The sequence below is a fragment of the Sinocyclocheilus rhinocerous genome, unplaced genomic scaffold (assembly GCF_001515625.1).
Source record: "Sinocyclocheilus rhinocerous isolate Xijiao unplaced genomic scaffold, SAMN03320098_v1.1 scaffold839, whole genome shotgun sequence".
In the NCBI taxonomy this organism is placed as follows: Eukaryota; Metazoa; Chordata; class Actinopteri; order Cypriniformes; family Cyprinidae; genus Sinocyclocheilus; species Sinocyclocheilus rhinocerous.
In genome coordinates this window covers 1,325,224-1,338,111 of record NW_015652287.1, presented here as the reverse complement: position 1 = coordinate 1,338,111, position 12,888 = coordinate 1,325,224, and the positions used below count along the sequence as shown (strand labels likewise).

The 12,888-nt window shown below is 39.4% G+C and overlaps 1 protein-coding gene across 1 annotated transcript in view; it reads left to right on the top strand.

The window, feature by feature from the left end:
* Positions 1-12,888, top strand: part of LOC107714432 (rho guanine nucleotide exchange factor 2-like) — a 62,784-nt gene that overhangs the window by 31,963 nt on the left and 17,933 nt on the right. The window contains exons 3-8 of the mRNA XM_016520264.1: positions 5,610-5,677; positions 9,310-9,373; positions 9,637-9,769; positions 10,477-10,586; positions 10,668-10,811; positions 11,561-11,811. Of these exons, the coding sequence (XP_016375750.1) occupies positions 5,610-5,677; positions 9,310-9,373; positions 9,637-9,769; positions 10,477-10,586; positions 10,668-10,811; positions 11,561-11,811 (770 nt within the window). The remainder of the gene's footprint in view (positions 1-5,609; positions 5,678-9,309; positions 9,374-9,636; positions 9,770-10,476; positions 10,587-10,667; positions 10,812-11,560; positions 11,812-12,888) is intronic.

Sequence of the window (12,888 nt, the reverse complement as noted above, 5' to 3'; positions counted from 1 at the left end):
CCGCACCTGTCTGTCCCTCGTTAAGTTTAGTATAAATGTGTAGTCTGCCTCATGTTTCCTTGTCGGGTCTTGAACGTCTTTCTCGTGCTCTGTGTTTCCCTGTTGAATTATTAAAGACTCTCGTTTTGTGAAGTCTCCTCGTCAGCTATAAGCAGCCTTACAAAAGTTAATAGTGTAATTATTCAGCTTAATTTAGTTCAGATTTTGTTGTCAGTGAAGTTAAATTTATAATATAACTGACTATTAATTGTCTTTTCAAATCCAGCTAAGCAAGAAAAATGTGACAGTGGCAAAACCATCTGTTGACAGTAATGAAGAAAAAAGAAACCAGGCTCAGTTAGGGCCAGTTCTCCCCTGGCCAGCGGCTGTAGTCATAGCAAACTAGGCAGATATATCATCCAGGCTGATTAATCAGCCAGCATTAGGCCTCTGATAAGATTATCAGCATGATAAAAGCCAATAAACGTCCATTGATTAAGACTGGTTTAGAAAAGTGCTAGGTCCTTTTTTTTCTGCTCCACAATAGAATAATGGCAATATTAGAATAGAATAATAGAATAGGCAAAGAATAATGAACATTTGAATATTTTCAAACCCTTTGAGTTGCATTAAAAAAAATAAAAAATAAAAGTAAAATGACATTTATTTCTTGTAGTGTTTTAAATGGTTAAGTGTTCCTGTAGCTCAAACAACTGAGCATGCCGCTATAGAGACACCTAAGGTGATGGGATTCCCAGAGAATGCATGAACTAAATGTCCACATTGAATGCAATGTAAGTCACTTTGGATAAAAGCCAAATGCATAAATGTAAATAAAAATTAATTAATTAAGTGAATGACTCAGCTTGTTAAGTTGTAAGAACCTTCCGACAATACTGTTTCTGGGTCTACTCCGTTTCAGCTGTGAATACTATCTCAGCATGAGCACTATTCATTTTTAGCACACCTTTGTAACAGTCACAGCTTGTTACATGATTTGATGTATTTCATTTCTAGTGCTTTATTCATCCTGACCACTAGGGGACACCAATAGCATATCCCTATTTGTGAATAAAAGAGAAAGTAATAGAATGAGTGGTAGATTCAATTTGAGTTGCCTCATGGCATCTGCTGTTCTCTAGAGGGTCCTGGTTTGAGAAACATTGGTTTTGCTGCTCAACCGTGAGTTTGTTGCTTGATTCTTCATTTTTTACTTTTGTGTAAAACTTGTGAGGTTTATTGGTTGGGGAAGTCACTTATTTGAATGTTTTGTGGGTTGTATTTGTTTGGTGAGTTGGTTTGAAAGTTAATGAGTTGTTTTCTTTTGTAGAGGACTCTATGTATCCTACCACTTTGTGTTACTATGTGGAGTGCATAACTAGTGCCGATGGACATTGCTAGAGCACAACAGGACGACTCAGAAGTTCAAGAACTTGCCATTAAAGCCAGGTCACTCACAGATCCTGATCCAACACGTATACATTACTTGTTAAAGAATGGATTTATTTTCCGTAGCATACCTGATGGACAGAAAGGACCCAAATTACAGCTAGTCATACCTGCTTGTCTACGGAAAGACTTTCTCGCATATGCCCATGATAACCCATTAAGTGGGCACCTTGGTAGGCTTAAGACTCTACTGAGGTTAGTAGATATCTGTTATTGGTCCACCCTGCGCTCTGACATCTGGAAGTATTGCAAAGAATGTCAGGTCTGTCAACAACACAAACCCTCAATTTCCAAGTTAGCCGGCCATATGCAGTCAACCCCAGTGGTAGAACCTGGGCATATGTTAGGGATCGACCTTATGGGACCGTTTCCTAAGAGTTCAAAGTTAAATGAGCACCTCCTTGTTGTCGTAGACTACTGTTCAAAATGGGTGGAGCTGTTCCCTCTGCGTGTAGCTAAAGCACCTCAAATCACTCGCATCTTGATAGAGGAGATCTTTACTAGGTGGGGAACTCCGATGTATTTGGTGTCTGATCGAGGAACCCAATTTACTTCCCAACTCCTTAGTCTAGTGTGCAAGCAATGGAGTGTCATTCAGAAGTTGACTACTGCAGCACATCCCCAGACTAACCTCACTGAAAGGGTCAACCGTACTCTTAAGACCATGATCTCGTCCTACGTTCAAGACCACCATCGGCACAGGGACAGATGGTTGGCAGAGTTTCGTTTTGCCATAAACACGGCTTGGCAGGAGAGCACGGGATTCACTCTAGCTGAAGTCACACTGGGTAGGAAACTGAAGGGACCTTTAGAAAGAGCCATTCATAGACCTCCTGATCCAGACAGTCCGGCGTACCCAGTGTTAGAAAGACAAAAGGAGCAGATAAGAACTGTGCAAAGGAACGTGGAACGAGCTCAAGCAAAACAAAGACGATACTATGACCTCCGGAGAAGGTATGCTCATTATCAAATTGGGGATTTAGTTTGGGTTCGCACTCATCCTTTGTCACGTGCTAGCGATGGTTTCATGGCTAAACTGGCTGTGAAGTGGAAAGGTCCCGCTAAGATTGTCAAATGTCTTGGCCCTGTTAATTGTTCTGTGGAATTTATATATGATCCTGATCGTGTTGATACATTTCATGTACAAAATTTGAAGCCATTCTATGATACTGTTGATAGTGTTACCAAATGAGGGGGGATATATGTAACAGTCAAAGCTTGTTACATGATTTGATGTATTTCATTTCTAGTGCTTTATTCATCCTGACCACTAGGGGACACCAATAGCATATCCCTATTTGTGAATAAAAGAGGAAGTAATAGATTGAGTGGTAGATTCAATTTGAGTTGCCTCATGGCATCTGCTGTTCTCTAGAGGGTCCTGGTTTGAGAAACATTGGTTTTGCTGCTCAACCGTGAGTTTGTTGCTTGATTCTTCATTTTTTACTTTTGTGTAAAACTTGTGAGGTTTATTGGTTGGGGAAGTCACTTATTTGAATGTTTTGTGGGTTGTATTTGTTTGGTGAGTTGGTTTGAAAGTTAATGAGTTGTTTTCTTTTGTAGAGGACTATGTATCCTACCACTATAGTGTGACTGAAAAATCTCTACAACTAATAAATGGACTGACAGCCTGTCTGCAATGTGCAAACACAGACAAGCGAAGTGATGTAAACACTGAAAAAATCCAGTGTTGTTGGACTAAATATGAATACTTTAAATGCTGTTTGGTCAATGTAATGTCAATGTAAAGACAGTAATGTAATATTGTTTGAATCTTGACTAAAATGGCTACAAATTGGATTAATTCCTGACTCAAGTCAAGAGGGAGTTCAATAACATATTGATGTGACTGGAATCTTGTGGCTCAATCAGTGAAGGTCAGATGGTTGTCTAGATCAGTGTTTCCCAACCCTGGGGTGCTGTTGGTCGAGAGCAGGGGTGCCGTGTAAAAAAAATCATTTTTTAATATTTTTAAATTGCTAAAATGTTAAAAAAAGCATCTATTATATAATATCCATTTCTGATGTCGCCAATAATTAGAGATGCACCGAAATTTCGGCTGCCGAAAATTAGTTCACCGCTCAGGTTTCACTTTCACGTGGTGTGACGCTCTGTGTATTATCCCGCTCTATCCGTGTGCGCTCCGCTCAGTCGCTCCACTCATATACCGTTCATGTGAATCAGAACGGCAAAGTTTGTGACAAAATTAATTTTGTAGGGTGCCACAAGTTTGTTAAAATTTCCAAAGGGTGCCGCGACTGAAAAAAGGTTGGGCAACACTGGTCTAGATAGCGCCAAACCACTTTAGCTCTAGTCAATGAGTGTGTGACCATGTCAACTTTCAATAACACTGACTGGCTACAGCAACTGATTTTTATTTTTAAACAATGCTTTCTTGCTTTGTTTAAGTTCGGAATGAGTGGCTTGTTTAACAGAATATGTGACGTTCACGGATCAGTTTTTCATAGACCATATTTTCAGATTTTTTTGTAATATGTTTATTGCATGAATTGGGAATAGAAGCATTGTGGAAAAAAGGGCATAAATATGATTTGGTTAATGTAATTTGTGTATGTACGTGAGAGTTTGTATGCATGGTTTATATGTACACAATTTTGTATGACATTGGTCCTGATGATGATGACTTCATGTGTCCTTATAAACCAAATGACTTAAGAAACATTAAACAGTGCTTTTTTTCCCAAAAATGTAAAAAAAAAAAAAAAGGACAAAAGGTTTCTGTGGAGGGTTTTCTGTTTAGGGTTGGGGTAGGGGACAGAAACGGCAAGTATGTGTGAATGTGATTATACAGTATGCATTTGCTTGTCCAGTGAATCAGATATAGAGCTCAGAGATGTCGCCTGGAGCTGCTGTTGACCAGAACAAAGATATGTCTGTTCACAGGAGAGATGGCACTGACTCCCACTGACACCCAATGCATATACACACACATCACAGAAGAGATAACACGCCTTCTCTGTGATGCATGTCCCTAATTAAACTCTCTGACATTTGTGTGCAAAAAATGATTCGCTCACGCTAGGCCGCTGTGTTTTTCGTTGTGAAAGCGAAACTACTTTGTTTGGCCTTCCAAAAGAGGACATAATGTTTCTATAAAGTGGGGCAGTTCCAACTTCGCAAGGACAGTCTGGCGCTTCTGACTCACAGACTATAAGTATGTGTTTTATTTTTAAAGAATTTGCCACTGATGATTCAAACGCGAGTTTGAGCAGTGTAGAGTAGCGCTTGTTGTTTGTCATTTCTCCGATCACAAATGCAGACATGGTTTTATGTTTACGTGGCGCAATACGCAACGCAAAGCGTAAAAACACAGTATAAGTCATTATAATCAGTAATTATGTCCCCACTGGATGCAACAAATGCCTAGTTTATAATGGGTTTTATTGGTTTTGTCTCGTCGCGCCGGGACACGGCATCACAGTATGTTAAGGGGCGTAACATTTCCGTCACACGCTTGAGGTATTCAGCCAATCACAACACACTGGATAGCTGGCCAATCAGAGCACACCTCGCTTTTCAGAACAATGAGCTTTGTAAAAATCGACGCGTTTCAGAAAGGCGGGGCATAGAGGAGAAACAATAGTGTACATTATGTGGAAAATAATGTGATTTTTTTTAACCTTAAACCGCATAAACATTTAATTACAACAAATACACAAAATAATGTTCTTTTTAGCAACATCATATGACCCCTTCAAACGTATTAAATTGATTTAAATAGCCTTTGTTTCACCCATGTACATCAGTGTGGCATTTGAATTCATTAATTTCATTTATTTAATATTTTTATTTTCATATAGTCATTATTTCATTAATAAAACAAAGGTTAGTGGAAACAGGATGGCTTTGCTCCAACAATCAATTATTCCTTGAAAGCATTGGTGTGTAAGAAATAATCTACTCGGTGACAGGGTGATCAGGACCCTGAGCGCAAGATTGTCCCTCTTATTACATGGCTGCTTTCCAAATATATAAATGCACATGAAATATTGATTTGAGTTTAAATTATTTTATTTTGTGGGAAAGATAACAGGGAGTGATACAAATGACAAGAAACTAGCTCAGCTATGTTGGAAGTCAGTTGGAAATCATTAACCAGAAAAAGATTTATCAAATACTAATAATCAGTGATGTTCTTTCTTGTTTCTTTGTCTTCACAGCTTGCAATGTGACCATTCATAACCGCTGTCGTGACACACTGGCCAATTGCGCCAAAATGAAACAGAAGGTAAGAGTCAATAGAGGGGGGATAATTAACGAATGATCATAACACTGAGCTGGTGACCAAATGTTTGTCTGTTTGGCATATAAAATGTAAAATTACAGATTCGCATTGGATGAAATGTTATGATATTTTTGTATTAAAGGCAACAATGTGATCAGATATGCAGGGAGCTAGTGTTTTTATGGAATCCAATAATACAGACTGATATATATGCCAACTAATTGTCTGTATTAACTAATAGTTAATGGAGTAGACTTTCATAACATACTGACACCTAGAGGTAGCAGAGAAAACCAGTTAGCTAGTTCACCCAAAAATGAAAATTCTGTCATTTACTCACTCATGTTGTTCCAAACCCATATGACTTTGGTTAGTCTTTAAAACACAGATTAAGAAATGTTTATATAATTAAAACTGAGAGATTTCTGTCACACTGTTTTGTGATACGTAATCTGTGGTGTTACGCAATACGTATGCGTGTACCGGAAGTATCTGTGTAGTTGAACATGCGTTGAGCACCTAGTAAAGAAGTTCATACCAACTTATAATGTCGTCCAGTAATACTTCATGGTGGTCGTCTAGAGTGTTCGTGATCAGTGAAGCGGAAACGTATTATGCCACGAGTCTAATAACCTGAGTCCGCTCCATTACGCGATCTCTTGTACACCAATGTGGGACCGGGAAGAAGCACATTGTCTGCGTGATAACTGCTAAAAGGTCCAGAGTAACTTGACAACAAAACACGGAAAGTAAACGACTGCTTTTAACGTGAGTACAAGATAAACGCAACAAAATGGCATCACATTTACCGATGATGAACTGGTCAGACCCCAATTTGAGTGAAGCAATGTCTTTATTCAGACAAAAAATGAAGAGATAACAGATGCAGAAAAACAAGCTAGGAAAATTTGTAGAGGAATTGGAGATGAAGGATTGAAACGACTCTATGCAAGTGGGCTCAGTGATGCAGATAAGAAAAAGCCTGACACCTTGTGGAATTTTTTTTGAAGGACAACTAAAATTAAATGTGAACTTTAGAATTCACAGGCTCCATCTCATGCAATACAGGCAAAAACCAAATGAGAGCATTGATGACTTTGTGACTAGAGCCAGAACTTTAGCACTAAAATGCCAGTTTACCGACGAGGAGCTTAATGAACGTCTCGTTGAGCTTATCATTGCCAGTACTCCTTTTGATGCTCTCAGAAATGATCTATACAGCAAGCCCAAAGGCCATCCCATTGCTGACATACTAGAGAAAGTATGAAGCCTTAGCTGCTGGAAACGAACAGGTACAACAGCTTGGCATGTCAAACACTGAAAAGGTCCATACTATAACAAGAGGACGAATATGTCAAAACTGTGACATGAACAACAAGCCAAGACAGTGTCCGGCATACAATGATACATGCTCTATGTGTGGTAACAGAGGCCACTGGGCAAAGTGTTGTAAAAAGAGCAGACGACAAAGACAGCTATCCAACCAGCACAGAAGGAGTAAGTCATGAACATGCAACAGATACCAAAGCCACATCAACCCAAGGAAAGACTACAAACACAAAGATGAACCCAGCATCGATGTTGTAGATAGCATTAAAGATGATGACGAGTATGCATACCAAAAACACTTTTACTCCATCACTATCAGTGCAAAGTGCATGCACAGCATCCATGTGAAACCACCCAGGGATGAGGCATATACAACTCTGAATGTTAAACCACCCTTCCTGCAAGGACATGGATATACGCTTCGCCTGAAAATAGATACTGGGGCATCTGGAAACACACTTCCACTTCGTACATTCAAGCAGATGTATGGTACATCAACGCAAAGCATGGAATATCTTAAGCCAGCATCCAATGTAAAACTAACATCACACACTGGTGATGTAATTCCCTGCTTCGGAACTATCAGCATGCCATGCCAGTACAAAGAATCCAGATGGATAGATGCAAAGTTTTACGTTGTTGATGTACCTGGACCAGCTGTGGTTGGCCTACTCACATGCGAGCTCCTCAGTCTTGTGACAGTAAATGTTGATGTGATGGCGGAGAAAGAAAACAATGTGAAGGTGGGAAGACAAACAAACGAGAGTACCCGACAAACACATAAAAAGCATCAAAGAACTGAAAGAGAAATACCCAGACCAATTCGATAAAATAGGCAGTTTCAAAGGCACAGCAAAGCTCAACCTAAAGGAAAGTGCTAATCCATTCATTGACACTCCACGTAAATGCAGTATCCACGTCAAAGACAAACTTTAAAATGAGTTGAACAAACTTGTTAATCAAGGAGTCCTGCGAATTGGTGTTCCAGCCTTGCCTTCAGCACAAAGAAAAACGGGTCGCTTCGGTTCTGTTTAGACCCACAGAAACTGAATGCAAGCCTGAAGAGGTGCCCTCACAAGATTCCGACTGGAAGAACTCAACCCAAAATTTGCAAATGCAAAAGTCTTCAGTAAGCTAGACACAAAAGCCGGATACTGGTCGATACATCTTGATGAGGATTCACAAATCCTAACCACGTTCCGTACTCCTTTTGGCAGATACTGCTGGAGATGCTTACCATTTGGTCTCGGTGTGTCCCAGGACCTTTTTCAAGCTAAAATGGACCAAATTCTGGAAGGTCTTCACGGTGTAATCAGCATAGCAGACGACGTTGCAGTATGTGGAGTTGACGAGAAGGATCATGACAAGAACCTGACAAGCCTAATGGAAAGAGCTGCAGAAACTGGACTTGTGTTTAATAGCGACAAGTGTATCATCAAGCAGAAGAGCATATCTTTTTTTGGCAACCTGTACACAGACAAAGGCATCAGACCAGACCCAGCCAAAGTCCACGACATACAAAAAATGCCAACGCCACAAAGCAAGGATGATCTCCATCGATTTATGGGCATGATGAACTATACTTGTCACCCTACTTTCCGAAGTTTGCAGATAAAGCCCACAATCTGAGAGGACTGCTGAAAAGCGACTCACAGTGGATTTGGGACAATGATTATCAGAAGTGCTTCGAAGACCTAAAGACAACAGTGACTTTTGATGCTTGCTTAAAATACTACAACCCCGCAACCACCCTCACATTGGAGACACCTAGTAAAGAAGTTCATACCAACTTATAATGTCGTCCAGTAATACTTCACACTGTATCTCAGGGGTTCTCAACTCGGGCTGTCGAGGTCCACTTTCTTGCAGAGTTTAGCACTAATCTTGATGAAACTCAACTGCCTGTAATTTTATAGTCAGCCTGAAGACCTTGATTAGCTTGTTCAGATGTGCATTATTAGGGTTGGAGCTAAACTCTGTAGGAAAGTGGATCTTGAGGGCCAGAGTTGAGAACCCCTGCTGTAGGTACTTACGGCTGAGAATAAGTAAGGAGTACTCCCAGTATTTGTAACTAGGACTTCTGTTTAACTTGATTTAATTTATTAAATCTTATGGAAATTAAGGCAATGAGTTTGCACAATTTTTGAGTCAACAAATTAGTTTTTATAGTGTATAGGGGGGGAAGTTTAGGATATTTTGCTAATCATATTATATAATATTGCTTAGTTTCTCAAATTGTTGAATCTGTGTGATTATTTAATTGCATTAATTCATATGAAATCATATAACATATTAATGAATTGTAGCAACAGAGGCTGGCTCTGGTCAGGAACACAGCAACTTTACATAATGTGGCCCTCCGCAGCAAAAGTGAGTTTCTCTCTTTCATACATCACATCTTTTTATCTAATATTTATAGCTATTTTTTTTCTCATGACCGATTCCTGTCACTAATTCATAATAATAATAACACAACTTCTTTAAACCAATATCTTGTTAGTGAGCAGTTGCAGTACCGGCTGTAGTGCCATTTGATGTGGAATTTTGATAGTTACAGTATGTTGCAGTGGTGGTTAAACAGTATCTTCTCATTAAAGAAAAGATTTTATTCAGGAATGTGTTTCCTTTGCCAGATCCAATACTGAAGGAAAGGCCAAGTTCAGCCATTTACCCATCAGAGACACTGAGACAGTCTTTCCTCGGTTCCCGCAAAGGACGCTCCACACTGTCACTCAACAAGAGTGTTTCCACCAATAACATTGCAGGGTAAAGAATCTGATCACTGATCACAGACATGAACAAAGTGTGTTAAATATGTTCATTTTTGTGTGTTGTATTAAGAGGAAAGATTACTTCTCTATTAGTGTGTTTGAATTAAATATCATGTCAATGATATTCATAGTTTATGTAATGACAGAGTGACGTCATGTGAGTTAACTTAAAGAATTAACTGATGAAAGGTCGCTAAACACAAAGTCTTCGTGGCTCTCAACAGTGTTCGGCAGCAGCATCTCTGTAGCAAACATGTAGGTTTTTCTTTTCCAAAAACACCATTGTTACCACCTTGCTACTCTGAAATGTCACTTAGCTTTTCAGTTGCGATGTAATTTTATTGATAAAAGGATAGTACAACCAAAAATGAAAATTCTGTCATTAATTACTCACCCTTATGTCGTTCCAAACCCATAAGACCTTCGCTCATCTTCGGAACACAAATTAGGATATTTTTGATGAAATCCAGGAGCTTTCTGACCCTCCATAGACAGCAACACAACTACCACGTTCAAGGCCCATTGAGATTTCCTCAAATATACAACAAAGGATTTTAAGACTCCCTATGTGCTACCTTTGCTGCTTGGCCACTAATTTTCTGAAATATTTTTTTACCATAATGTACATTGTTACATGAGAGTTATGTTTTTACAGCTCCTGTACAAAGTCCTCATGCTTGCTTGTTTTTGAATTTCTAACAGAAGTCTAAATGATGATTCTCCTGTCGGACTGAGGCGGATTCTGTCTCACTCCACAGACTCTCTGAACTTCAGGAACAGAGCCATGTCCATGGAATCCCTTAACGATGAAGGTACAACTCAAGACATTCACAAAACAGAATGAAAATGGGAACGCATATATACAGTCTGCTGTTCTCACAAACATTTTACAGGAGAAATGTATTATGCATCAATGTTGGAGGAACTGGAGAAGGACGGGAAGGATTTTGAGGCAGATTCCTGGAGTCTGGCTGTGGACTCTTCTTATCTACAGTCTCAACGCAAAGACGTCATCAAGAGACAAGACGTCATATATGGTGAGACTTCTTTTATTTGGGATGGATCTTATGTTGTTACATGCATGCAAACCTCAAAACACTTACGAGAATAGATGTTTGGTATCTGATTTGGGTCGCTTAGTAAAGCATATCTAAATGCAGTCCACACCTGATTAAATCTTAAACACTTATATCTGATTCTCCTCTTACTTTTCTCGGCATTTCACAACACATCAGTTGTTGATTGCATGGGAATTTCTACATGTGAATAATGAAGGGAGTATGCATGTGACACCATTGGCAAGTGAGCAATAAGTGTGTGGGCGATTAATATTATATGATTTGATGTAGTTGTTTACTACATCAATTTCATAAGGTTGCACAGTTGCGTAACGTGAAGTGATCCACTGCGCAAATAAGTTTTGACTTTGGTGAAGTGTTAAGGTCTATTCACATTGAATGTAAAATAAAAATGCTGGAAGAATTGAATCAGAAAGGTGAGAGAACAATGTGGACTGCTCTCCATGTCAATGTTTCCCAACCTTGGTCCTGGGTCATCCCCAACTATATACCATCTCTCTTATCCGACACATTCAAGATATTTAAGGTCTCTGTTTACAAGCTGGTGAGTTAAATCGTATGACTAGAAACAGACAAGACAAAAAAATTATTCTCAAAATATTGGATCTGTGCATAATCCTTAGTGGAGAAGCATCCTTTGTACTATCAGGTACTTTGTACTGTAATGTCTGTGATTTTCGATAAATCAATGCATCTGTGTTTTTCAGAGCTGATTCAGACAGAGCTAAACCACATGCGTACGCTGCGGATCATGGAGGGGGTGTTTCGCAGAGGAATGCTGGAAGAAGTGTTGATGGAGATGGGTGTAGTTCACGCCATCTTTCCCTGCTTAGATCAGCTGCTGTCTATTCACTTCAATTTCCTGAGCCAACTACTGCAGAGACGAAACAATAGCCTGGCACCCAGCAGCACCCGCAACTTTACCATTCAAAAGCTGGGAGATATTCTGGTGGAGCAGGTGAACTTCTGACATACAGCTCACATAAGGATAGTTGGTACTTGCTATAGCAATTACAGTTATTAATGCAAAATTACTAGCAACTAACCATAAACCAAACCCTAATCCTATGGTTGTCCTATGTTGTTAATAATTATTTGGCCAAAAAGCACATCGCTCCTGCAGCACTCTTTGAGGATTGCTGTATAGAACTGTTAATGTTAAATTGACTAGTTCAAATTAAAGAACAGATGTCGTAAGCCTGGAATTTCCTGCCAAATGCCGACCGACAGCTCAAAATTTAAATCAGTATTGTAAACTTATAGAAGTGAATCAGAAAAGTATATTTTTTGTGATCAACTTTTTATTGTCTTTCAAACTAAATAAACAAAATAACATAATTGGAACAAACATTCAAGGAAGAGGGAATAACAGACATATTGTCAATAATTTGACAGCCAGAAATGAAAGAGAGAAAATAAACAAAGAACACAGATTTAAGTCAAGTCAAGTCACCTTTATTTATATAGCACTTTTAACAATACAGATTGTGTCAAAGCAACTGAACAGCATTAATTAGGAAAATAGTGTGTCAATAATGCAGAATGACAATAGTAAACTATAATAATCTATTATAATAATCTATAATCGCTTGGCTGCATAATTTCAACACCATCAACATCAATTCCATGTGACAGTATTAAATCTAGAGTTCGAAAAAAAGATTTCGACAATGAGTAGGTCCTGACACGTGTTGTCTAACCGAGTAATGACGTGACATGTGACGTGACATGTGGCCAAGTATGGTTACCCATACTAGGAATTAGTGCTCTGCATTTAACCCATCCTAAGTGCACACACACAGCAGTGAACACACACACCGTGAACACACACCCGGAGCAGTGGGCAGCCATTTATGTTGCGGCGCCCGGGTAGCAGTTGGGGGTTCGGTGTCTAGCTCAAGGGCACCTCAGTCGTGGTATTAAAGGTGGAAGAGAGCACTGTACATTCACTCCCCCCACCTACAATCCCTGCCGGTACGAGACTCGAACCCGCAACCTTTGGGTTATGAGTCCAACTCTCTAACCATTAGGCCAC